Source organism: Indicator indicator, chromosome 9 (assembly GCF_027791375.1).
Source record: "Indicator indicator isolate 239-I01 chromosome 9, UM_Iind_1.1, whole genome shotgun sequence".
NCBI classification, from domain to species: domain Eukaryota; kingdom Metazoa; phylum Chordata; class Aves; order Piciformes; family Indicatoridae; genus Indicator; species Indicator indicator.
Window position 1 is genome coordinate 11,246,711 of NC_072018.1, and position 23,532 is coordinate 11,270,242.

General features: G+C 40.9%; 3 protein-coding genes across 5 annotated transcripts; 1 reads left to right on the top strand and 2 right to left on the bottom strand.

The window, feature by feature from the left end:
- Positions 1-5,404: 5,404 nt before the first annotated feature.
- LOC128969041 (prolyl-tRNA synthetase associated domain-containing protein 1-like) lies at positions 5,405-6,755 on the bottom strand. The gene is made up of 2 exons (XM_054383724.1): positions 6,669-6,755; positions 5,405-5,964 (listed from the first exon to the last, which is right to left on the bottom strand). Exons 1-2 carry the CDS (start codon positions 6,753-6,755, stop codon positions 5,527-5,529), a joined length of 525 nt encoding a protein of 174 aa, XP_054239699.1. The 3' UTR covers positions 5,405-5,526.
- Positions 6,756-9,354: 2,599 nt separating this feature from the next.
- On the top strand, positions 9,355-20,396 carry MTIF2 (mitochondrial translational initiation factor 2). 2 transcript variants are annotated; one of them, XM_054383899.1, is made up of 14 exons: positions 9,355-9,380; positions 10,829-11,060; positions 11,558-11,663; positions 12,805-12,976; positions 13,483-13,643; positions 14,065-14,241; positions 14,757-14,896; positions 15,806-15,930; positions 16,863-17,067; positions 17,871-18,123; positions 18,808-18,948; positions 19,251-19,415; positions 19,602-19,742; positions 20,128-20,396. In XM_054383899.1, the coding sequence occupies exons 2-14, from the start codon at positions 10,836-10,838 to the stop codon at positions 20,295-20,297; spliced, it is 2,181 nt and encodes a 726-aa protein (XP_054239874.1). In that variant the 5' UTR covers positions 9,355-9,380; positions 10,829-10,835; the 3' UTR covers positions 20,298-20,396. The 2 variants fall into 2 exon arrangements, with proteins under 2 accessions (XP_054239874.1, XP_054239875.1); XM_054383900.1 differs by lacking the exon at positions 9,355-9,380 and adding an exon at positions 9,541-9,563.
- A 489-nt stretch (positions 20,397-20,885) lies between these two features.
- On the bottom strand, positions 20,886-23,000 carry RPS27A (ribosomal protein S27a). Of its 2 annotated transcripts, none has more exons than XM_054383902.1 (6): positions 22,950-23,000; positions 22,801-22,862; positions 22,303-22,357; positions 22,071-22,156; positions 21,369-21,500; positions 20,886-21,075 (listed from the first exon to the last, which is right to left on the bottom strand). In XM_054383902.1, the coding sequence occupies exons 2-6, from the start codon at positions 22,846-22,848 to the stop codon at positions 20,926-20,928; spliced, it is 471 nt and encodes a 156-aa protein (XP_054239877.1). In that variant the 5' UTR covers positions 22,849-22,862; positions 22,950-23,000; the 3' UTR covers positions 20,886-20,925. The 2 variants fall into 2 exon arrangements, with proteins under 2 accessions (XP_054239877.1, XP_054239878.1); XM_054383903.1 differs by having other exon boundaries at positions 22,943-22,997.
- Between the last annotated feature and the right edge of the window lie 532 nt (positions 23,001-23,532).

The following is a 23,532-nucleotide window of genomic DNA, read 5'->3' on the forward strand; positions in this document are numbered from 1 at the left end:
CTTACTGGCACTTCACGGCCTTATTTGGTTAGCATAATCTGCATGAAATTGCTCTTGAAAAGGTTTATGCTGATTTTTGTTGCGTACTGCAAGAGAAAAATTTGTTTACATCTGTGAAAAAGTTGGGTAACTAACAAAAGTGGGAGCGATGGGATGATCGTATTCTCTAGAAATTGTCATTTGTCTTTTCCATGTTCCCAAGTTACTCTGCATATATATGTATGTTCAGATGTTTCTGACAGGAAATTGTCAGGTATGCTTTTTCTATAACTTTTATTTTAATATAAGGCTGTTTTCATCAAATGGCATTTCCAGATTAAGACTGTCTTACAATGTTTGTGTACGGACTATTTTTTTTTTAATTGTCTTTCAACTTGAGCTAATTCTGGCTTAGGAGGTTTCTTGATGGCAAGGAGAAATGTAAATAATATCACACGCAGTTTACAATCAGTTCCCCTTAAATTTATCTTTTACTAGTAAGATACATTTTATTCATTATTGATTTCTATTAAAATCAACAAATGTCCTTGGTATATTAAATGGTTGTATACCTTTGTTATCTTGAAAGCATTTGCACAGAACTCGAAGTGTATGTGAAAATAGAAGCAGATCCAAAATGAATTATTAGCATATTCATGTATCTGCTCTAAAGGGTTAATTGTATGACATCCTAGCATCCCTTCTTCCAGCAGGCAGGTAGATAACTTCATCTCCAGCTGTCTCCATTCACATCAGTACAGGTAAGCATGACAAGCTAGCAGACTCCTGTAGGCTGATCACATAAGCTGCTCAGGTTGTGTAGTACTGCAGCTTCAACTCAGCAACACTTGATTGTTCAGACATGCAGGTTGTATCATTTTTAAAGTCTTAGGATGCTGAGGACAGCATGAACAGAATCATATTTCACTGGAGCAAAACTGCAGTTCAGAGATTCAAAAGCCATTCTAGCAAGTTTTATTTTCCTGAGATTTCGTCAAAAGGGGGAAAAAGAGGAAAGTTCAACAAGCTTTAAAGGCAAAATTTTCTTTTCTTCCTCAAGGTGATTTCTAAGATATTTTTTGTGATAAAAATATGCTGTATGATCTAGATCTAACCAGATTTTTTGGGTTTTACATTACAAATACTTGTTTCTCAGATTGTTTTCTCAGAAAATGTAAGCATCCATTGGTTTGTTGATGTTCTCCGTAAGTTTTGTAGAGCTTTCAACCATATATAACAGGATACCAAGTTGGAAGGGACCTCAAGGATCTTCAGGTCCCATTTTTTTGACTACACAGAATATCCATCATTCTTCTGAGGATATTTCTGGTATCTTGTTAAAATAATTGGTTTATTTTGAGTTACCATTTGACACATAAACGTTTTGGTCCCTTAGTGTCAAGACTTCCATTGATTTTGGTGGAAACATGGTGAGTTTTGCAGGTTAGCTACACGAATGAGTGGTCCCCAGGGTGATCTGAAGTCCAGCACGCTTCTAAAATCCAACTGTCCAAGATGGTTTTGTAGGCAGCCTGAGTTCAGTTCAGAGTAATTTCTCACCTTGTAACTGGTAACTGTGATATTTTGAGACAGATTTGGGACATCCAAGCCATGCACTGACAGCTATGAGATGTTACTGGAAGGGTGGGTGGGGTCATTGGCAAGGGTTGGAATACCTGGAAGCAATATAAATACGGTGTCTCACCTGGTTTCTGTGCCATTCCTGTACTACAGCATGGGCCGAGCCACAGAGACTAAAGGAATTGTTGTCATTAGAGAATTTCATAGAGGAATCTGGAATGCTGGTAGCCCTTACTAAAGGCAGAGCTGTTAGGGAAAAGAATTGAAATATTGTAATTACTAGGAAGATAGCTGATTTTAAATTATGGTATTTCCAAGATAATTTTGTCACCTGATTGCGACTGGATTCTTACGGTTTTCTTGACAGCAGAAAACTGATGCATTTCAAAGCATTCAAACTATTACACTGTAACCATTCAGTAACATTAGGATTTTTAGAACATGCATTTCTTGAATTAATGGATTTAAACTGTAGTGCCAAATGCTGCTTGTATTCAAAGAATCGGAGCAGCTGTGTGTGTTCAGGTGGATTCTCTGAGGCCCTGGGAATTGGGCAAGATTGCCATGGCATTGCCATGACTGCCTGGCTCTTTCCTAGGAGGAGCATCGCTGGGCACACAAAATCTCCCCTTGCCACAGATAGGCAACTTCTCATGTTTCATTTATTAGCTCAGCTTTTTCCTGTCATTAAGTTGCCCAAGGTTACCTGTAATAACTGCTCTGCTTGCTTTTTGCATATTATTCACACCTTCTTAAAGCATCTGGCAATCAAAGCCAGGGCATAGTTAACAAACTTTTAAATTACTGTTTAACTGAAACAGTTTTCCTTGTGTGAGAGGATCAGGAGGAGTTCAGGAGCAGAATTCACCCTGCTAGGTCAGAGGTGAGCATTAGGTCAGGTTTGTGTGCCAGTCTTAGCTGGTGCCTGTCAAAGCCACTCTGAGTAGGTTTCGCCCAACTTCCATACAGAGGCCAGAGCAGCAGTTGGGGTTCTATGTGCTAGATTAGCCAAAAGCAGCACTATTTGCAGACGTATGTTTGCATTTAAGAGTTCAGAACCTGTCTCTCCCAGCACTTCCTTTGGCCAAGAACTTTCAGAGCAGAAAAGCAGTCAGAAGGTTCTCTGTGCTTTGATGATTTTAAATTTCTTTTGTTCTTTCTTAATCCTTCTGCTCTGTGCCCTTAAGATCAAAATAAAGCAAAAACTAAATTTCATCTGGGATTTGCTTCCCATGTTCTGAAACAGACTCCTGGGGGCAACACGGCAGCTATTGACAGCATACAAGAAGAGTGCACATGGATTTTTTTACGAGAGTTGCCAAGTCTAGTTCAAGATGACAATGGAGGTAGTAGTACTATATAATGTGTGATTTTTATTTACTTTTCCTATCATCTGCTGAGGATTTAGTAACATTCCCAACACATTATTTCTAAGCTGTCTCTAAGACGTGATGCAGCCTTCAAAAAGCAGCTTTGTGTGTGTTTTCTACAGGTAGATGATGTTTATGTAAATAATGCTTTGATATTAATAAAATTGCCTTAAAGGAATGTAACTAGGTGTGAAACTAAAAGCTCTTATTTAAAACTGTAATTTCCTTTACATAGATTTTTTTGTTTGCCATTGTATACATTTATTATGTTATTAAAATGCAAAACCAAATAATTTTTTTCTTGTGTGTACATTTATACACACTTTATCTGGAAATGAATATTACTGGAAGGCTGTTGGTGTTCAGTGATGGCATGGTGGTCAGTTGGTGACATTTTCAGTGTTTCTTCCAGAAGGAAATCCATAAAGCTGTAGCAGATTTTTCCTGGATGTGTAGTTTGTGTTATTTGCATAGACCTGTGTAGCTTTTAACTATACACTGTTTTGGTATTACTTTAAAAAGACACTAATTTCATAAGTAAATACAAAATCATTCTAGGATTTGCCAAATGTAGTCTTTGAAGCTTTGATTTTGCTTGATCATTATTTTTGCTGAGACAGATCTCAGACTCCTTTGAGGACAAAAGCAGTGACATTTTGGGTAGTACAGATTTTGAGATTCATCAAGTAAACTGATAATTGTGCACATCTCTGTGAAATGTGATTTATATTTAAAGCCTTCTGGATGTAAAAACCTTGATAAGTCAAATTTGTGTTTTTTGTTTTGAAGTGGTAAAAGGATTTTAGTTGTACCACAAAATCTCCTTAAAGGGGAGGAAGAGTGAGTGACAGAGGGCAAGATAAATCTTACTTTTAAAGATACATAAGACTGTATTTTATATCCAGCTAATTTAATAATGTCAATCCAGAGTTCATTAATCAACCCAATATTCCTAAATACCAGATGTCTCTTTTATTGAATAACAAAAAATCACACGTACATGGATATCCTTCTAGTGACTCTTTCTATAGCTTCAGCATTTTTAAGTCACTTCTTTCCCATCTGAGCAAACTGCCATGATAGAGGGATTAGTGTCTTTCTGAGGTGGCGGGAAGAAATTAAAAACGGTGCATCGTTAAGTATTCTAAGTTCACATCTCTGAGAAGAGGTGCCAAATCATTCAGAACTGAAGAAAGCTGTGGTGAGGATGTTTGTGAGGTGACTTGCCTTTTGCACTATTTTTTCTTACTCAGTTAATACTAGATGTTCATTCTATAGAAGTATTCTTTATTTCCTTTGTGTCTCAACTTGTATTGACACTGTTGCTTGCCTTTAGGCGGTTTGTACACAACATTTTTGTTCAGCTGTGTTTAAAAAACCCTTTCCCCCATCCTCTCCAGATTCTGTCCCTTGCTTTCACAACTGCCATTTTTTGGCTTTGTGGAGGTTCTTGTTGCCACAGTATGTTTAGTGGACATCATGAAGTTTCTGATGCTTCTGTCTTCAACGTACCGTCTGTCTGAAGGGAAGTTTATTCATGTAGGCAAAAGAGAGGAGAAAGATTAGAGACTTTATTTTGAGAATAGCAGTCTTGTGAAAGTAGATACTTTTCTATACTAATTTTCTACTCCTCAACTGAAAGACAGATCAGCCTCTCCTTAACTTCGTACACACAGGGCTGTTTGTGTGTGCAGTCCTTTTCTCCTGAAGGGAGAAGATTAAGTACAGCTACTTGTAGCCTTCTTTCCACTTCTATAGGTGCTGATTATGGTGAAGCAGAGAGGATGCACATCCTCCATGGTCTGGCTAATCTGCAGAAATTGTGCACAAGAGTTAATACAGTTCTAGGCTGTAGTAATTTTTCTCCTAGAACATATTAAACCTGGTCAGGAACCTGCAGTAACATTATTCTTTGGAGTGTCTCTGCCAGGAGAAAGTCTGGTACTGGGGCTCACCCCTGCCCCAGCTGCTGATGGCTCCCTCCTATCTTCCCATCCTTAGAGAGGCTTTAGAAATAGGTGAAGCACATGCCTGTCTTCATGGGGCCATTGCCAGAAAACTCAGTATTTCCCAAGAAGAGGATACTGTGAAAGTGAAAATGTAACTAAAAACGTAGACAATCAAATACTTTTTCTGTAGTGTAGGTAAGCTGTTTTTTCCTAGCTAAAAATAGTAAAAAGAAAGCAACATGTAGTAAGGGATAAATGGGTACAGGGACACAACCTAGACAACTGTGCATATTGACAAGTATTTTAGAACTTTTAATTTAATTTGTTGTTTCCTAATGATGTTTTAAGCTTAAACCTTCAAGGCCAGTACCACGAAGGGGAAGTTCCAGTTTTATCCATTTTATTAACAAACTATAACATTTTTTAAGTAACACTACCACTACTTACTGGTTTCTTAGTGGTAGACTGCAAAAATGTCTTGTGCTTTTAGAAGTATTCTGTTAAATTTCTAATAGCCTGAAGACAGTATTTTCCCCTGCCAGATTATACAGTATAAACTTACACAGCTGAAAAAAAAAAAATTTTGGTTTTCAAATTTTATTTGTAATAAGATTTGCTTTACAAAATCTGTGTCTAGTAACAGGTATCTACTTAGTATCTTCATCAAAATGTAAGATGATGGGATCGTGGCCTGTTGATCTCACAAACTTCAACAAGTTGTCAGGGCTTAAACCCATAGTTGCAGAATTTGTCATTGGATGAAAATACACCTTTTCGTAGCCACCGTCCAGAAAGCCAGCATCCAGCACAAACCTCACATCCCCCTGGTCGCAGAAAAGGGCAAGGGGGGTCGCACAGCCCTGGCCCACTTTTAGTTTTTCCAGCATCGTGTTTTCATCAGCAAATCTTAGGTTTCCACTTCCAACACCCAATTTTTTAGCAAGGTCGTTTAAATTGATTTGCCGGTTGTGCAGAACACTCACCAACCAGAACCCTTTCTTCTTTTTGTCTTTAAGAAAAAGATTTTTACTATGACCTCCTTTCATGTGTTGGATGTGAGGCATCATTTCTTCAACAGTGACCACCTGGAAAATGCAACCAGTGTAGCATGAGACTCCATGTTCCATTAAACTTTTAGTTGCATACTGGCAGGGATCTTTTGTTAAATACTTAGAAAATACTGAATGTTACCCTCGGCCTACAAACTGTAGCCTTTTGTGAAGAAATTTTAAAAGAACGCCAATAAAATGTTACATACTGCTCCTGCACTGTCTGTCTGATGTATTTGCAGTTTAAAAACGTAAAAGTCAGCCCCGACAACCACTCCTTTTTGCATCTCCACCAGAGAGCTTAGAATGGAGCGCGTGTACTCTTTAACTGGGAGTTAGAAGCCTGGAAAGCATCCTCGATGCTGGTGATTTCATGGTGAAGTGTATGGGTCGTGGCGTAGCTCATGAAGCTGCCAGGGAAGGGGAAAAGGGATATGTGGACTGAGACGTGGAGGGGAAATGACCCACCATCTGCACTCAAAATAGCCCCTAAAAAACCCACGATCGCCTGCCACGCCTAGCACTGTAGGCCCATTTGGCGAGAAATTCCATTATGATAACTACACTACAGGAATCACGTACAAGTCCGAAGCCTGCCCAGCAGTCGGCTCTGCCCTGCTCGCACGCAGAATTTCATTTCCGAATTTAAAAAGGGCCGGAGGGTGCCAAGAGGCCGCGCGGCTCAAGCTGCACCCTATTCACAAGGGCCAAGGGGAAAATGGGGTGTCCACGACCCCTACCTCGGGGTGGTCGGCGGTGACCGTGGCGATGTCCAGGTCCCGTAGTCGCTGTGCCAACGCCTCCCGCAGCTCCAGCGCCGCCGCCATCACTTTCCTGCTCCAGGGGGCCGAGCGGATGGGCGGGAAGCGCCGTCGCTACCGCCACCCCTTCCGTCGGGTGGCGCCACGCCGAGCGGCCCTCAAAATGGCGGCTAGCTGTCGCGGTCTGTTTTGACCAGCTGCTGTGGGAGAGCTGAATGTGTTGTTGCCTTAACAGTTCTCATTTGGAAATTAGTTTGGATCTGAAGTGTGTGAATATAGGGTGTACTTCAAAAAATGAGCAGCCCTGGCCATCAGGTCTCTCGAGTCCTGGTGGATGACAGGACGTTGAGCCAGTAATGTGCCCTTGTGTCCCAGAAAGTCCAGTTGTATCCTGCGATGCATCCAGAAGAGTGTGGCCAGCAGGTCGAAGGAGGTTCTCCTCTGCCTCTACTCTGCCCTGGTGAGGGTGCACCTGGAGTGATCAGTTCTGGGCTCCCCAGTTCAAGAAAAATGGGGAACAACTGGAGAGATTCCAAGGGAGGGCCCCAAAGATAATGAGGGGGCTGGATCATCTGTCTTACAAGGAGAGGTTGAGAGACCTGGGGCTGTTTAGCCTGGAAAAGAGAAGACTCAGAGTGGATCTTAAAAATGCATATGAGGTGCTTGCCTTAAAATCAAACAGTGAAACAGGGTGTCCAGAGAGGCTGCAAAGTCTCTATCTGTGGAGATGCTCCAAACCCAACAGGATATGATACCAGGCAGCCTGCTTTCTGTGATCTTGCTTCACCCAGGGGTTGAGATGGTCTCCTGATGCACTTTCCTACCTCCACAGTTCTGTGATCCTGTCATACACCAGAGGCCAGAGCTTGCTGTTTCCTTATGGGCAGAAAAAGATGTCTGTCCCTCCTATTTTACAGTTCCACAAGCTTCCTACCATACTCCTTCAGGCTCACTTAGCTGGAGAACAACTATGTACTCCGTAACGCTTCTCTATATGACTTGCTATATCTTCCACACAGTTCAATATATTTCATGTCTTAATCTCTTTCCAAACCGATACCTTGCTTTGATGCACCGTTTACATGCAAAGTGAACTGTATTTGGCTCAGATATTGGTTTCAAAATGCACTTATTCCAAATAAGTTCTACTTTTTTTTTTAATATGTGCTTACTGTAATTTCAGATACTAGCTTGTCCATTTGGTGAAAATGCAGCTAAAATAAGAAATATTCAAAGCTAGAAAAATCTAAGATAAAGTATTTCATTAATGACACTAAAAATGAAAACTGTGTAATCGAATGTTTGGTTTTTAAAGGCAAACAATAATAATCAAGAATTGCAACTAAGAGACAAAGCCAAGCATTAGCCACATAGCTAAGTGGAAAATATTTCTACAACTAAAACCTTTGTCCTGACCTATAACATCAGAAATTACTTGTTTTCAGTTTGCCCTTCAGAAAAGCAGGCAATCTGTAATAAACCTTTAAATTAAACCACTACGAATGTATGGTTAAGAGTCATGTGGATAAAATGTGATCCCATGCTAATTCCCAGAGCCTTACAGGAGTTTATAGAAAGATTTCCATGCAGCATCGAGTGGAAGATTAACTCAGAAAGCAGATTTGCAGTACACCCTGGTGACTTTTGCATGCTAAATTTATCTTTTAAATAAAACGTTTTTCAGGTCAATCACAGGCTCACCAGTACCATCCTGTGAAGGACATGTTGCCCTCAGCATGCAGGCTGGCAGCTCTGTGGTGTCCATGTGCTTGTGCCATCTTTCTGCCCAGTTTGTCTCCCTGTGCAGGAACACAGACTGCATTTAATGCCATTTGTACAACCTTTGATATTTAAGATTTTTTACTGTGATCTATTTTTGAAATTAATTTTCCTATCTTATCTTTGGAGATGCTCTTGAGGGCTGTGTGCATTTGAAGATATCAGTACCTGGCACATTCATCAGCAGATGGTGCCACTGAAATAAAGGGCACGGTTTTTGTCAATACTTCGCATGAATGGCCACCTACCAAAGCAAGATACTGACTGCAGCAAAACACATAGTACTGCCTATTGAAAGCATGCAGAAAAACACTGGTGTGAAATACTACAACTCCTGCATTACAGGCAATGCATGCCAAATACACAGAGGAAATTATGGTCATTACTTGGAACGGAGGTCGCTGCAGTAGTGCCATACCACACAGACTCCAAAACTAAACGACATCATAGGATGGAATTTGGGATTATCTCTGAGTTTACAAATGGCATTGAGGAAATATTAAGGATTTTTTTAAAGCTACTTAGAGAGCTTCCTCTTACATCTATCATTGCAGAGATACCAAATTAGAAAAAATCAGCCATGTAAAGCTTTAGATTGGAGGTCGGTGGGGTGACATTGCGAACAAAAGTGACCATCTCCTGGTAGGTAGGAGAACCCCAAATGTAGTGTAGATATATTTAAATTTAAAAAAGCAAACACTAACCCCCCAAAAATCCACCACCACCAAACTAAAGCAAAACCACCCTAGCATGAAAGTCAATCCCCTCAGGCAATGTCCCCGCCCTCTGAGAGGATCTCCCGCCTCCTGTGAGGGGCGACCCCACCCCGCCCAAGGGTCGCCACTGCGCCGGCGCAGTACCCAGTCTTCCTCGGCGCCCGCGCAGTAGCTGCTTACCCCGTGTCAGGCGCAGGTGGGTGTTGGGTGCTCTCAGCGGGTCTGTGACTGTGGGGGCCAGGCCAGGTCGGCCAGCTCTGTCCCGGAGCGGGAGACAGCGACGGAATGGTATGAAAGGGCTGCGGCCGCGGGAAGGGCCGCAGCTGGCAGATCTCGGGGCTTGCTGGCCTCGTTGCGGTGCAGTCCCGCTCGCAGCGAAGTGAGGCTGTTTCTGAGACAGCTTTTCGGTTTTGTCCGTCTCGTCCCGGGTGAATGCGGTTCGTTAGGCGAAGGGTCTGTGAAGGCTGGTGGCTGCTCACGCCAAAACGATGAGCGTGAGAGCAGTATGGGTTAGAGGCGTGTACCTGTCCCGGACACTGGTGACCCAGGGGCCCTGGTAGTTGTCAGCTTAGCATGCATTTCTCCTCTCTCACCTTGACCTTATGTTAGTTTTTGGTGTATGCAGAGTCCGCAGGTTTCTCAGTTTTACCGATTATGCTCCTTTAATTTTTCTTTAGAAGGGAAAAAAAAACACCACCAGCCCGGTTGGTTTGGGGTCATCTGCCCACTTCCTGCAGGTATCTGGATACAAGAGGGCTTTTAAAGGAACGGCAGCCGTTCTGAGTAGGTACTGATAGCATTTTGCTTATTTAGAGCTGCTTGGAAGACGGTAGAAAGGCACCTTTGAGAGAAGACATAAGGCCACCAGCTTCATTCCACTTTCTAAGACTTGCTTTGCTTGCATAATTTTTTCAAAGTGCAGACAATTTTATCTGTCCATTTGAAGCTATAAAGGATTGCAATAAAAAGGTACAGAGAATGGCATAACTGAGCAGAATGACAAAATAGGCAACTGTACGAGCAGAGAAGATCAAATAGGAGACTGTGCAGGACAATTAGCAACATTACTGAAACCAAAGTTACGATGGTTAAAACAAGATGTGGGATGATCTTACAAGATGCATCTTGGAAAGCATAATTTGTAAGTCAGGGCTCGGCCTCAAAGAATGTCCATGTGACAGCATTAGTATTACTACAGTGCTACAGTCATTTAGTGATGGTATATGCTCATGTAAGAGATTTTGCAAAGGTGTTGCACGGGCTTGGAGCAATTGGGTGCAGCTGGATAACTGTCAGTATAGCATGAGGAGGGCCAACGAGGAGTCCCTCGTGTTGAGTTTATGAGGAATCCTTACATGGTGTTAACATGAAGTGGGGATTTTGATGCTTTATATGAAAAACTGAAAATAGGTGAAAGATTGTAAGCTGTGGCAATATTGTATCTGCATTGGGATAATGAAGAAAGGTGGAGCACTTAAGGAAACTGTAAAATTGGAACAGTTACTAGGTAGCTCAATTTTTTTCAGTGTTAAAAAGCCTATTTTGGAATATAGCATTTGTGCCTTGTGTTCTTGTCCCTGTTGGCATAGGAAAGAGTATCTTTTATCTTTGAGACTGATTTGAGTGTGTTCTTTGTGTTTTCAGTAAGGAAATGAATCGAAGGTTGATACTAAAGTTGGAAAATCTGGTCCAGTTACATGGTGCTTGCCGACAGCTGCATACTCTTTCCTACAAAAAACTTCACAGAGCACAATGGAAGCCTGTGCAGTCATCTGCACATCCTGTGTGGTCTGTTCTCCTGTATCCACAGTTCTGGCAAAATGGCAACCTAACCGGTGTTGCCTTACCACAATGCAGACATGTAGCTACAAAGGAGGTAATTAACAAAGCCCAGTAATTTATGTTTTCATGTGAAATTTCCAAGTGCAAGAGATCAATTTGAGAATTTTAATTGCAGAAAAAAAAGCTTTATTAATTAATATAGAGAAGTCAGTATAAATTTATGACAGAATGTACTTAATGTATGACCTATTGTGTCACCTCTTGTGACTCTCACTCAAATGTTGACCTAAAGCACTTATACCAGCAGCGTCATGAATCTTGCAGAGGCATGAAGAAATTATTATAAAAATTAAAATTGTGGATTCCAACCCTGTATTTTGAACAATTAAAAGTGAAAAAATACTTTGTAGTATGCTATGTGTTTAGATACTCAATATGGTGTGCTAAGTCACCAACTTATTGTAATTTGTTAGAACTATAGTCAAAAAGATGTTCACGTCGTATGACTTCAGACCGTTTTTAATATTGTTTTTACTATTTCTTAGTTTATGCTACCTATGTGTTCCTATATACATGTCTAATTCCATGTAGGAGACAAAAAGGAAGAAAAAGAAGATGCCACTGACAAAAGGTGAAGTGGAGATAAGGCAGAAGATGACTATTGAGGAGCTTGCACAAGCTATGGGTAAAGATGTAGGTGAGAGCCTGGTCTGTTGTTTGAGATTGAATGAAACACAACAGTTAAAATTAGTTGCACCACTTTCAGGAGTGGTAGAGGCCAAGATGTCTACAACAACATTAGTGGTTGCTAATCACACCCTTAGCAAGGTTGATGAAGAAAATGTTTGTAGACACAAGGGCAAATTAAAGAGAAAAAAAGCTGGGTCATCAAAATTACTAGTCAAAACACTTTAATGCAAAGAAGCCAGGAGTCTATTCTATCTCCAGCAGAAAGGCTTCAAATACATGTAGGCTCTTTGATAACTGTGTTTCTTAAGTCCTGAATTACTTTGGAAGAAAAAAAAAATGCATCCTGAAACCCTGTGTGTAAAGAATTCATGGCTAAAAAGAGAAGGCACAAAAAAGCTTCAGCCCATAATCCAATCCTTAGATATTCACCTGGAATCAGGAATCTTGGATTCAGGAGCAGTATATATTTCATTTTAAGAGTCACTTGATTAACTGAGAGCAGGCAGGACTTGTCTGGAAACAGCCCCCTGTTTAGGTGGCTAACCTAACACCTGGGTTACAGAAGCAGGTTTGTGCTTTTAACCCCATGAACCATTCCTGGTTCATGGTTGTATAGTGGCTCAGCTTGACCAGTCTTCAGTGATGTAGGAGGATTATTAGCATCTTGTGACTATTGGTACTTGAAATAATCCCATACCTGTATAATACTAATCCCTAAAATCTTTTAATCCATCTCCTCATTGAGGAGAGAAGCAGAAAGGTTTGTACATTTCTTAAATAGATGTGTAATGGTACTTCAATCAGCGTGTAACATTTTTGACTATTGCAATATGTTCTAGAAGAAAGATTAAATAGACACAGTTATCCCATTTCTTTCTTCTTCGACTATTTGATTTAGATGAGTTTCAGTAGGCTATGAAAATCTGAGTGAAAATAAGATTGTAACATTTAAATGAGGCAGTAAATTCCTGTGCAAGACTGTAGTGTAACAGGAATGTCTAGATCAATCTAACTAAAGGGAAAATGCACTGTGATGAAACATTAGCAAAATATAAACTGTTAATGAAAATATCTTAAAGGTATGAAGTGGGTGGATTTTTGTCCCACATTTTTGTGGATGTAATTCTTAAATGCCTTTATCTTTTCAGATCATATTTATGAAGCACTGCTGTACACAGATGTTGACCTTGATTCACTAGAACCAAATTCCATCTTATATGAAGACCATATCAAGCTAATTGTTAAAAAATCAGGAATGAAGTATAAATCAGCAAAACTGAAAGAGGAAAAAGAAAGAGAAAACACAGATGCTGTGAGAAGGTTAAGTTGAGAGCTATTCCTTTTGGCTCTTTTTGTCCTGTTTATTTCTGTTTTTTCATGTACTGTATTTTCTTTTTTCTGGTGGTATGGTGATATAGAATCATTTAGACTGGAAAAGATCTTTAAGATAATTGAGTCCCACCGTTAACCTAATCACAGTATAGTCACAATCTGATAATATTTAAAATGTCAGGTTTACTATTTTGATTTCTTTGATCGTAAAACTGATACTCAGATTTGATTTGTTTTAGAGGAGCTTTTTCTATGACGTTTTCTGAAGAAAAGCCAATTTTTTTTGCTATACTGTATTAATTGATGCAGCAATTAAGATGGAGTGCTAAGAGGGCTGTGTGGCATACCTAGGATTTGTGATCACAGTCAGGGGAAGTTAAAGCTCACCTGTTCATCACCAAGTTCTGGTAGATGGATCTTCGTTAGCAATATTGGGCATGCAGAGAACCCTTCAATATTACAAAGCACAACAAAAGTTGTTGTTTTAATTGCAGACCCCCCTCAGACCCAGCGGTACTAATCCCAAGACCCCCGGTTGTTACTATCTTGGGCCACGTTGATCATGGAAAAACAACCTTACTTGACAGTCTACGAAAAACTCAGGTGGCATCGATGGAGGCAGGAGGCATTACACAGCACATTGGTGCTTTTCTTGGTACAGTTGAAATGTACATGCTTGTATATTAAACAGTTTACTCTCCATCTTCCGTAATGGACTGACTTGCTGCCAGTTCACTGGGTAAAAACGTTATGACGTGAATAGCTTATGTGCAACCAGTGAAAAAGGAAATCATAACTTGTGATAACTGTCATAACTGCGTGGATGGAACTTTGCAGTCTGCACAGTTAAGATTATATTTAGACTATTCTGGATTATGAAAGACCCCAGGACACTTTTCTGAGGAGTTAAAAGCACATTTGTTAAATGCACCATCACAACAGTTATCTGTCTCCCTAAAATATGTTGTTGTTATTATTTAAGAAGTCCTCAAAGGAGTGATGCTTTATTTGCAATAGGTTAAATAAAGCTTTATGAAATGCTGATTTTAAAATATACTGTATGTATGTGTTCACAGTGTGTTTGCCTTCTGGGGAAAAGATAACTTTTCTTGATACACCTGGACATGCAGCTTTTTCAGCCATGCGAGCAAGGGGTACTAACGTTACTGACATTGTCATACTGGTTGTAGCGGCAGAAGATGGAGTAATGCAGCAAACTGTAGAATCCATTCAGCATGCTAAAAATGCAGGAGGTACGGTGTTCAACTTGTTAATACTCCAGTGAGTGGTAAGCCCCGTATACAAAGTTTAGTATACCAGGTGTGTGTTACTATGGAGTTCAAATAATGGGTGCTTTGCAAACTCTTACCTACCTCTCAAAACACTTGAACTGGAATCCAGAGAACTTGGGAAATAACTGTTATAGTCCTCTTCCTTCTTCCTAGGACAGGTGTTTGAAAACACAATGAATATTGCAGTAATACATAAAGATGTTAAAATAGTAATAGTTTTACAGAGCTTTAAGATTTGCCAAAGAAGCACTCATAGGCTATGTGTGGAAGATTTTTCCTTGTGGGATGTTCTCTCTTCCCTACTAGGGTAACTCCTCCAGCTTACTCATGGTAGCTCAGGCCTCAAATAGCAGAGAATAGACACCAAGTGAGATGATTTGTTCTAAGTGGTCATAACATGCTCTAACCTTTCATTGCAGTTGTGCAGGTAGAAGCAAATTTTGTTTGGTTTAGTAATGAGTTTGCTGTCTTTTTAGTTCCTCTTATACTTGCCATTAATAAATGTGACAAACCTGAGGCCGATCCTGAAAGAGTAAAGAAGGAATTGCTGGCTCATGATGTGGTGTGTGAAGAGTTTGGAGGTGATGTTCAAGCTGTAAACATTTCTGCACTCAAGGTAAAGATTTGGTGGAAAAAATGATGGCATCCTGGGTATTTAACACATGCATACAGTTGCATTTTTGTTTGGCAGCTGGAAAATTAGATGCTTATTTTCCTAGTATTGACACCTTACTATAAGCTAACTGCTGCTAGCTATCACCTGAATTATATGAAACATACTCCTGTTGTATTTTGAGGCTTGGGCCTTCACTGACCAATTACACCTTTCTTTTTTTTTCCTGGAAGTTTGGTGGATATTTGTCAGGTTAATCCTAATTGCTCTTCCCTCATTGTATGTACAAAATGGAGGTTGGTGATAATGCTATACATTAAAAGAAAAATTAAAGCGAGGGCAAGTATTTCCTGACATATGACTAATCACAGGAACATAGCTTTGTAGTGGTCTAAAAGATTTATCATCTTACTCTTGCTAAAACTGAATTAAAATCTGAAACTTAGTTTTGTGCTGGGTGGCCAAAGTAGCTTTGTCCAAACTGATGAAACAGCATCTTAGCCTTATTGCTGTCTTTCTCAGTGCATTCCTAGTAATTTCCTAAGATTTCAGGTGATTTTAAGACCTTTTCAAGCCATGCCCTTACACTTAGAATACACATATGTAAAAACGGTTTACATAGGAGACATTGTCCTAATTCTTGTAGATCTGAATCTGCTGAGTGACAGCTGGTTCATTTGATCTATTCTTAAAAATAAAATGTAATTAGAGTAAGAACAAAACAAACAGAAAATCAAACCAGACCAACAGTTTTGGTCTCTTTGATGTTGTGGAGTCTTGAGAGGGTGGTAAATGTCATCAAGTTCCAATTTGACTGTTCAGGTGTCATTTTGGATATTTTTTTTTTTTTTAGTTAGAATTTGAGTATTGCGTTTTATTCTATTTTGTGTGTGTGTTTATGGTTTTATACAGGGTGAAAACCTGATGGTTTTGGCAGAAGCAACTGTTGCTTTAGCAGAGATGTTAGAATTGAAGGCAGATCCCACAGGTCTGGTAGAAGGGACTGTGATTGAGTCTCGCAAAGACAAAGGGAAAGGGTAAGTAATCTGCAGTCTTTACACCTTCAACAAAACAATTTGTAGCAGTACAGAGATACTTACGTTTATGTGCTCTATACCAAAATACTTAAGTTTAACATTGAACTTGTTGTTGTTAGATAAAACGATAACATTTTCTTTGCAGTGTTTTTTAACTAAATAATTTAAAAGTTATTCTACAGCATGAGAGATGGGGAAAAAAAGTTATAAACTGGTAGGGCACAATTCATTGTATCACTGAAATGAAATACTGTAAGCAGAGGAAATACTTTGAAACGCTAGAACAGGTGTAATTTTAGATGTCATTAAAAAGTAGGAATGATGGTTAATAGTCATAGAATCATATAATGGTTTGGGTTGGAAAGGACCTTAAAGGTCATCTCGTTCCAACATCCCCGCCATGGGCAGGGGCACCTTCCATTAGACCAGGTTGCTCAAGGCCTCATCCAACCTGGCTTTGAACACCTCCGGGGAGGGGACATTCACGGCCTCCACAGGTCACCTAGGCAACCATGCATACACAGTCATTGGCAAACTGTGTGTAACATAATATTTTAGCCTTTAAAATACTTTTGTTCTTTTGCAAGTTCTCCCTAAAGGTATATTCTGCACTCTTTAAACATGCATTAACTCAATTCTAGAAAGTTGTTTGGGTTTGGTGGTTATTTTTTTGGTGAGGGAGTCAGTGTGTCAGATGGCATTTGTGAAATCAGTAACTGAATGAAGTTTTGTATTGATCTGCAGAAATGAGCACAGGTTTGGGACTTTATGCAAGTCACATTAAAACCTTTGTTAGTGCTCTAATAAAATGTGTCACGGAGATACTCTACCTGTGATCAATCACCAGTACGTTCTGTTTTGTGTTTACTTAGGTACACTAACAGTGAAAACAGGGAGACGAGTTACTTCTTTTTTTGTTTGCTCTTCACTAGTCCAGTTACCACATCAATCATCCAACGAGGGACTCTCAGAAAAGGCTGTGTCCTGGTTGCAGGAAAGACCTGGGCAAAAGTGCGTCTCATGTTTGATGAGAATGGCAAAGCTGTAGAAGCAGCCTCTCCAGGCATCCCAGTGGAAATCATGGGCTGGAAGGAAGTCCCTTCAGCAGGAGATGAAATCCTTGAAGTAGAATCTGAGGTACATAAAGAACTGTTTGATGGAAAACTTACAATGCAGTAAGATGAAATGGAAGGAGCTGCGTAATTAAAAAAAGTGCTAGCTTTCATTCTAAATATTCTAGATAATCCAATGAAAGACAAAGTCCAGGCATGGGTATTAAGAGAGCTGAACTAGATGTTCTGTAAGAGGAACAAAGATTTGCATATTGCTTATTTTCCACTGCCCCCCATCTCCCCCTGCTTTACAATCACATGAAGGAAGCAGGCTGCCCCTGGAATTAAAGATGAATGACCTTTGATTCATGCTTTTGCTTCTCATGTTCATTCCGCCTTCCTTCATCCTTGTTTGCAGTGTCTGCTGCTGTGAATGGCTTCTGCTGCTGGGGTAACGTGTGATGTGTTCAAACATGTTCTGTTTATGAAGGCACAGAATTCCTTTCTCATGTATATGATCACACTATCACCTTACCTGGAGAACAATAAAGTTTTTAGTAGTAACAGTGTTTAATTTTAGAATAACTAGTTTCTGACAAAATAGTGTGCATAAAATAGAACTTGAAATAGATGTTGCGAGAGCTGGACAAATAGCACGTGAAAGGATGAACACTAATTTATTCTCTTCTGCAGGCCTTTGATCATGTTGTAGCCTAGGGAGGAAGGTGTTGTAGTCCTCTGCTATCCTTGCAGCAAAATCAGTTGTTAAATGTAAAAGAAAATGAGTGAGCCTGTAGAGAAAGTACAAAAGGATGGAAGTGCATTATCGTGGAGGTTAATGCACTGATGCACTGCTTTAAAAGGTGACATGCCTGTCTTTCTACTTAGCAAAGGGCACATGAAGTTGTGTCTTGGAGAACCTATGCTGCACAGCAGGAGAGGATGAAAAGGGATGTGGAAGTTATTGAAGCAAAGCAAAAGGAGCACAGGATGGAATATGAGAAGAAGCAACAGAAGCTAGCCCACCTAACTTGGAGACAGAGGAAGGCGGTGCTGTATAAGGCCAACAAGCATCTCATGTTTTTAAAACCTAAAGAGAGAACAGAGATGGACAAAAATGTGCTGTCAATAATTGTTAAAGGTATGCTGTTCTATTCTGCTTACTGCACCATTGGTCTTGTGCTTCCCAAACACTCAGTCTGAAGCATAGCTCTAAACTATTACCAACATTTGTTACCAGATGTTTGGTCAATTTAAAACTGAACAGATTAGTGAACTCCTCTCAGTAAGTGGATGGAGATCACGAAATATCCAGAAGCCGGGGTGCACTTCCAGCAGGGCCAGAGCAACAGGAAAATTTGAGCCCTTGATCTCTTGAGGTCCCTTCCAACCTCTAATGTACTGTGATAGCCAGGAACCCTCAAGTAACCCAAACAACTGCCTAGATCTATATATAAACTAAAAAATAGCTTTTGAAAAAAAAAGGGTATATAAGCAGCAGTACTTCATCGATGAAATGGAGGACAAGAACAATTATGTGGCAGTTAGAACAAGAGGAACTTGGTTTGACCTCACAGTGATAGAAAAGCAGGGACAGCAGCAGCTGAAAAACTGTGCACTTGATCTGTAAATGATGGCAGACGTGGAGCCACTGGTCCTGTTGTATTCAGTTTGTTTTTGGGAATACTTGTTAGATATGTTTTAATATACTATGGAAAATAAAGTGATAATAATAGAATGGTGTAAGACTTGCATAGTGTGGAGTTGCCATGCTCTTAGTTCTGTTAGATATATACATAAAGGAGTGCTTCATTTATACCCACAGGTGATGTGGATGGATCTGTTGAAGCTATTCTGAACATTCTGGATAGCTATGATGCCAATGATGAATGTAAATTGGATGTGATTCATTTTGGAATGGGAGACATCAGTGAGAATGATATAAGCCTTGCTGAAGCATTTAATGGTGTGTATAAAAATCAATTCACAACTATGTCAAACTATTGAAATGAGTAGGTCTCATTCCCTTTCTTCAAGGGCTTTTATGACCTATTCATTGTGATACAAGTAGCAGTTGACGTGCAATAGTGGGCAAAGTTAACATCTCTCCTTTGAAGGGAAACGGTGGCAAAATGCTGGTTTTGCTGACCGCTAATTCTATCTGGGCTGCAAGTGCAACATAACAGAATAGGCCCAGCAGATGCTTTCACTTACTGTTTAAGGAATTATCTCCTGCAGCCACTGCTTACAGATTGTTTTGTTTGTCAGGTGTTGTATTTGGATTCAGTGTGAAAGCCAATGAAAGTATTAGAAAGCTGGCTGCTAAAAAGGGAATAAAAATTAAACTTCACACTATCATCTACAAACTTATTGAAGACTTAAAAGATGAGCTAAATAGCAGACTACCCCCATCTGTGGTGGAGAATACAATAGGTGAGTCTTCACTGACTGTTAATTCTTTTCCTTCACAATGTAGCATTAAGTTTATTCTTCGGTTAAGTGCTCCTCTTGCAACGAATGTATTTCCCTGTAGCTTTTCTTTTGTTTTAAAGCTTACTTCTATTATTTCCAGTTTGTTATTCTCCTAATACTTCTTTACAACTTTTTTTTTTCTTTTAGGGGAAGCTTCTGTTCTTGACACTTTCTCTGTAACAGTAGGAAAGAACAAAATTCCAGTAGCTGGATGCAGAGTACAGAAGGGGCTGCTAGACAAAAAAATGAAATTTAAGTTAATCCGTAACGGGGATGTTATTTGGAAAGGTAAGTGTAATTGCTACAAATGATGCGTTTTCATTCAACACTACTTGTTCCCTCTGAAGTTAGTGCAAAATGCACATATCTGACTGTAGGGCAATCCCACATGGAATTGCTGCAACTAGAGAAAAGCTGGAAAATGCCACTGTGCCATTTCCCAGACCGTTTTCTGAGCAACTCTGTTGGGAAAGCAGGAACATCACAGGATTCCCCTGCTGAAGAGAACTGATGTCTGCCTTTCAAGAGCTGCACATGCTCCTACTTTGTACATTATTCTTGCTTTCATTTTGCAGCTACAAGGTGAAACATTCTGTAAGAAGGGCAAACCAGAACACCTATATGCTCCAATGTTAGAGGGCTCTCTTTTATTTGATATACTTTCTCTTTATAGGATCTTTATCATCACTGAAGCATCATAAAGATGATGTCCCTGTAATAAAAACTGGTATGGACTGTGGATTGAGTTTGGACAAGCATATAGAATTCAATATTGGAGATAAAATTATCTGTTACGAAGAGAAAGAAGTTGAAGCGACAAGCTCCTGGGATCCAGGATTTTAAAATACATTAACACTAAAGGACATGTACTTTTCCTGGCTGGACTTGGAACTCTTTAAATGAGCTTTCAGAGATGCACATGTGTCTGATTGTAACAATGTTCTGCTTTTCAATGTTGTCAAGCAACCAGCTCACTTCACTGGAACGTGGGATCAACTACAATTCACTTAAACTACAATACTTCTGTTGACTATTGGTTTCAAACACCTGAGCCATTTCTTCCCCTCAGTGCTGCTCTACAACTTCTTGGGATGCAGTTTGTATTGTTAGCAGGACTCTACCACACTTTTCTCCAGCACTGACCCACGTGTAGACATGACTTAGGATCTCTCAATCTGTTTTTCCAGATCGGTACTTTCATGTTTAAAGAGACCACTTACTAGTTAATTAGTGTTACTTTCTCATTGCCATTGCTACCCATTATCTCCTTTGAAGGAGACTTGACTAACCAAAGCCACTCTTCAAAAGCAGCTCCTTCTTGTTCTAAAGTTGAAGTATTTCATACTACTTGGCAGTCAGCATCCCAAGTTTCAGATTTTTCTCAGCAGCAGAGAGTAACTACAGTGCTGCAGGAAGTAGAAATAAATTCTTAAACGACACAGAACTTCAGATTTTTATTTTTCTAGTACATTTACTTATCTTCTGGTTTATTGAAGCAGTATGTCAGACAGCACTTGCCACAGTAGTGTCTGTCAAAATGACTAGCCATGAAGACTCCAGCTCCGCACTCCTCAGAGGGGCACTCCCGGCGCAGACGACTGATCTTGCCATTCTCATCCACCTGGGAAGAGCAAAGAGACAACATCTCATATATGCATACTCTCCACCTTTTAGCACCTGTGGTAATATGAAGTATTTTTCTTTGACAAAGCGTTTTTTGTGAGAGTTACTACATCAAACTGCTTGAGGCAATATTCAGAATGTGTCCCATTTTAACAGTCAACTTTCTCTTCTCTTTAACAGGTGGGACTTTATAAATACACCTGGCTACATGCAAACTATTTACTGGCTTCACATCCCTCCTGGTGAGAGCTAGGGTTCTATTAGGTTTCTCCTAGAGTTACTTCTGCATACCTTATAGTACTTAAGCACAGCAAGCTTAACCTTCTTTCTCTTATGCTTGTTCTTTTTGGGAGTAGTGTAAGACTTCTTCTTCCTTTTCTTGGCACCACCACGAAGTCTCAGCACAAGGTGAAGAGTTGATTCCTATTTGGAAACACAAGGAATAGACTCAAAATGCTTTCTCAAGACAAGAGTAGTATTTACACTTTCTGTAAATAAAAATATTTATCTCAGCTGGCAGGATTCTAAAGGAATTTAAAAGTATTACTAAGTCTGCGAATAACTAGGCTCTAAACAGTGGGCTGCTGCATTTCAAACCCCACAATGTTCAATTGCTGTAAAATCTATTGTAACTATATTCCTCAATTTCAAGTGTGACTGTAGAATTTCATGATGTTACAGCCATGCTGACAGCTATTTCTTGCTCCTCCTTTATAGTGGCACTCACTGGCCTCACTGTCAGATTATCCCAGTAGAAATGAGGACTTTCCATGAGCCCCCTAAAGCAACCCACCACAGTGCTAAATGTCAAGCAACTCTCAGTGCTAGTCTTGACATCAATACTTCCCCACTCACAAATGCCACCCACCCCTGAATCAATCGATTTGGTTGAATCCACTTCAAATAGTTCATAGGCCCATCCACCAGGTCATTCAGCTCTGACAGCACCAGCTAGTTGGTATTGCACTGCTCCAGTCAGCTTTTCCTACTCACTTTCTGAATGTTGTAGTCAGATAGGGTGCGTCCATCTTCTAACTGCTTGCCAGCAAAAATCAATCGCTGCTGATCAGGAGGAATGCCTAACGGTGACATAAATCAACATTAAATGAGAAATGTGAACCACGACATTCTACAACAAAATAATTGGCTGCTGCAGACCATCACATCTATGCACAATATACACCAATGAAACAAAAAAAATATCATCTGTGTATCTTGAACTTACCTTCTTTATCCTGGATCTTGGCCTTTACATTTTCTATAGTATCAGAAGGCTCAACCTGTTATGAAACAAATCGACAGTGTGAAAATCCACTTTGCCTTTTAATTAGCCCAGAAAACACGAAGAACCACAAGGAGCTTCAGGCACACCGACTTCTGCAATCACGGCCATTTCGGCCCCAGTGAAGCAGTCAGTTCCGAGCAGGCCCAGCAAGTGGGGCCTTAAAGGCCCCGCGCAGCAGCAGGGCCGGCAGTTCTCCATTTATCCAGTTTGGGTGCAGCAGAAGTGCACCGCGGCCTGCAGGACACGAAGCAGCACGGAGAACACAGGGAGACCAAGTGGGGTCCTAAAGCCGCACGAGGCCGGGATGCGGCGAGGCCTCGCCAGTGTGCTGCTCCAGGATCACGGTCCGCGGACTCCGCAGGCAAAACCCTCACCGGCGACCGTTCCCGCCCACCTCCCCATCCCCGCTGCGGCAGCGGGGGATACGCGGCGACTCACCTCGAGGGTAATGGTTTTCCCAGTGAGGGTTTTCACAAAGATCTGCATAGCGAGGCAGGCACCTGAAGTGGAAAGACAGTGAGATGCGATGGGGCTGCGGGAGGGAGCCGGCACGGCCAGACGTGCAGCCGTGAAGACTCACACACAACCTGCTCGCGGAATGGCGGCTCCCCAAAAGAGCGCAGCACCGGCCTGCACGGGGTTTCCACCCGCGCTGGAGGAGGGACTGGAGGCGTGGTAGGACTACATCTCCCGGCTCACCCTGCCGCCGCCCGCTGTAGTGGGGCCTGTCGGGAGCTGCAGTTCCGGCCGCGGGATATTATGGGAGGCGTAGGCGGGAGAGGAAGTGGAGCCGTAGCTCCCAATATGCGCGGCGGATCGCCTGGAGCGATGGCTCTGAGGGGAGGGGTGAGGGTGCTTCTGTCTGCGTCAGCCTGAGGGAGAGGTGAGGGTGGGTGCGCCGGCTCTGTGCTGAGTAGGTGTCTCTGCAGAGAAGCTTTTTCCGTACTATGGCTGGGTTTTGTGGCCGCTTTTGGTGCTACGATAGCTGTGAGGTTTCTTTCGGGTGGCTACGTCTTCACAAGTCTGAGCTTCAGCGTAAAATGGCGGAAATCGGTGCCATGCCCTTGGTCCAGTCCTGTGGAGGCAGTTAGAAAATACCTGACTATGCCACCTGCAGATTCCCCAAGATCAATACCAAATTTATCTGTTTCACAAACAGGTGCTGGAACT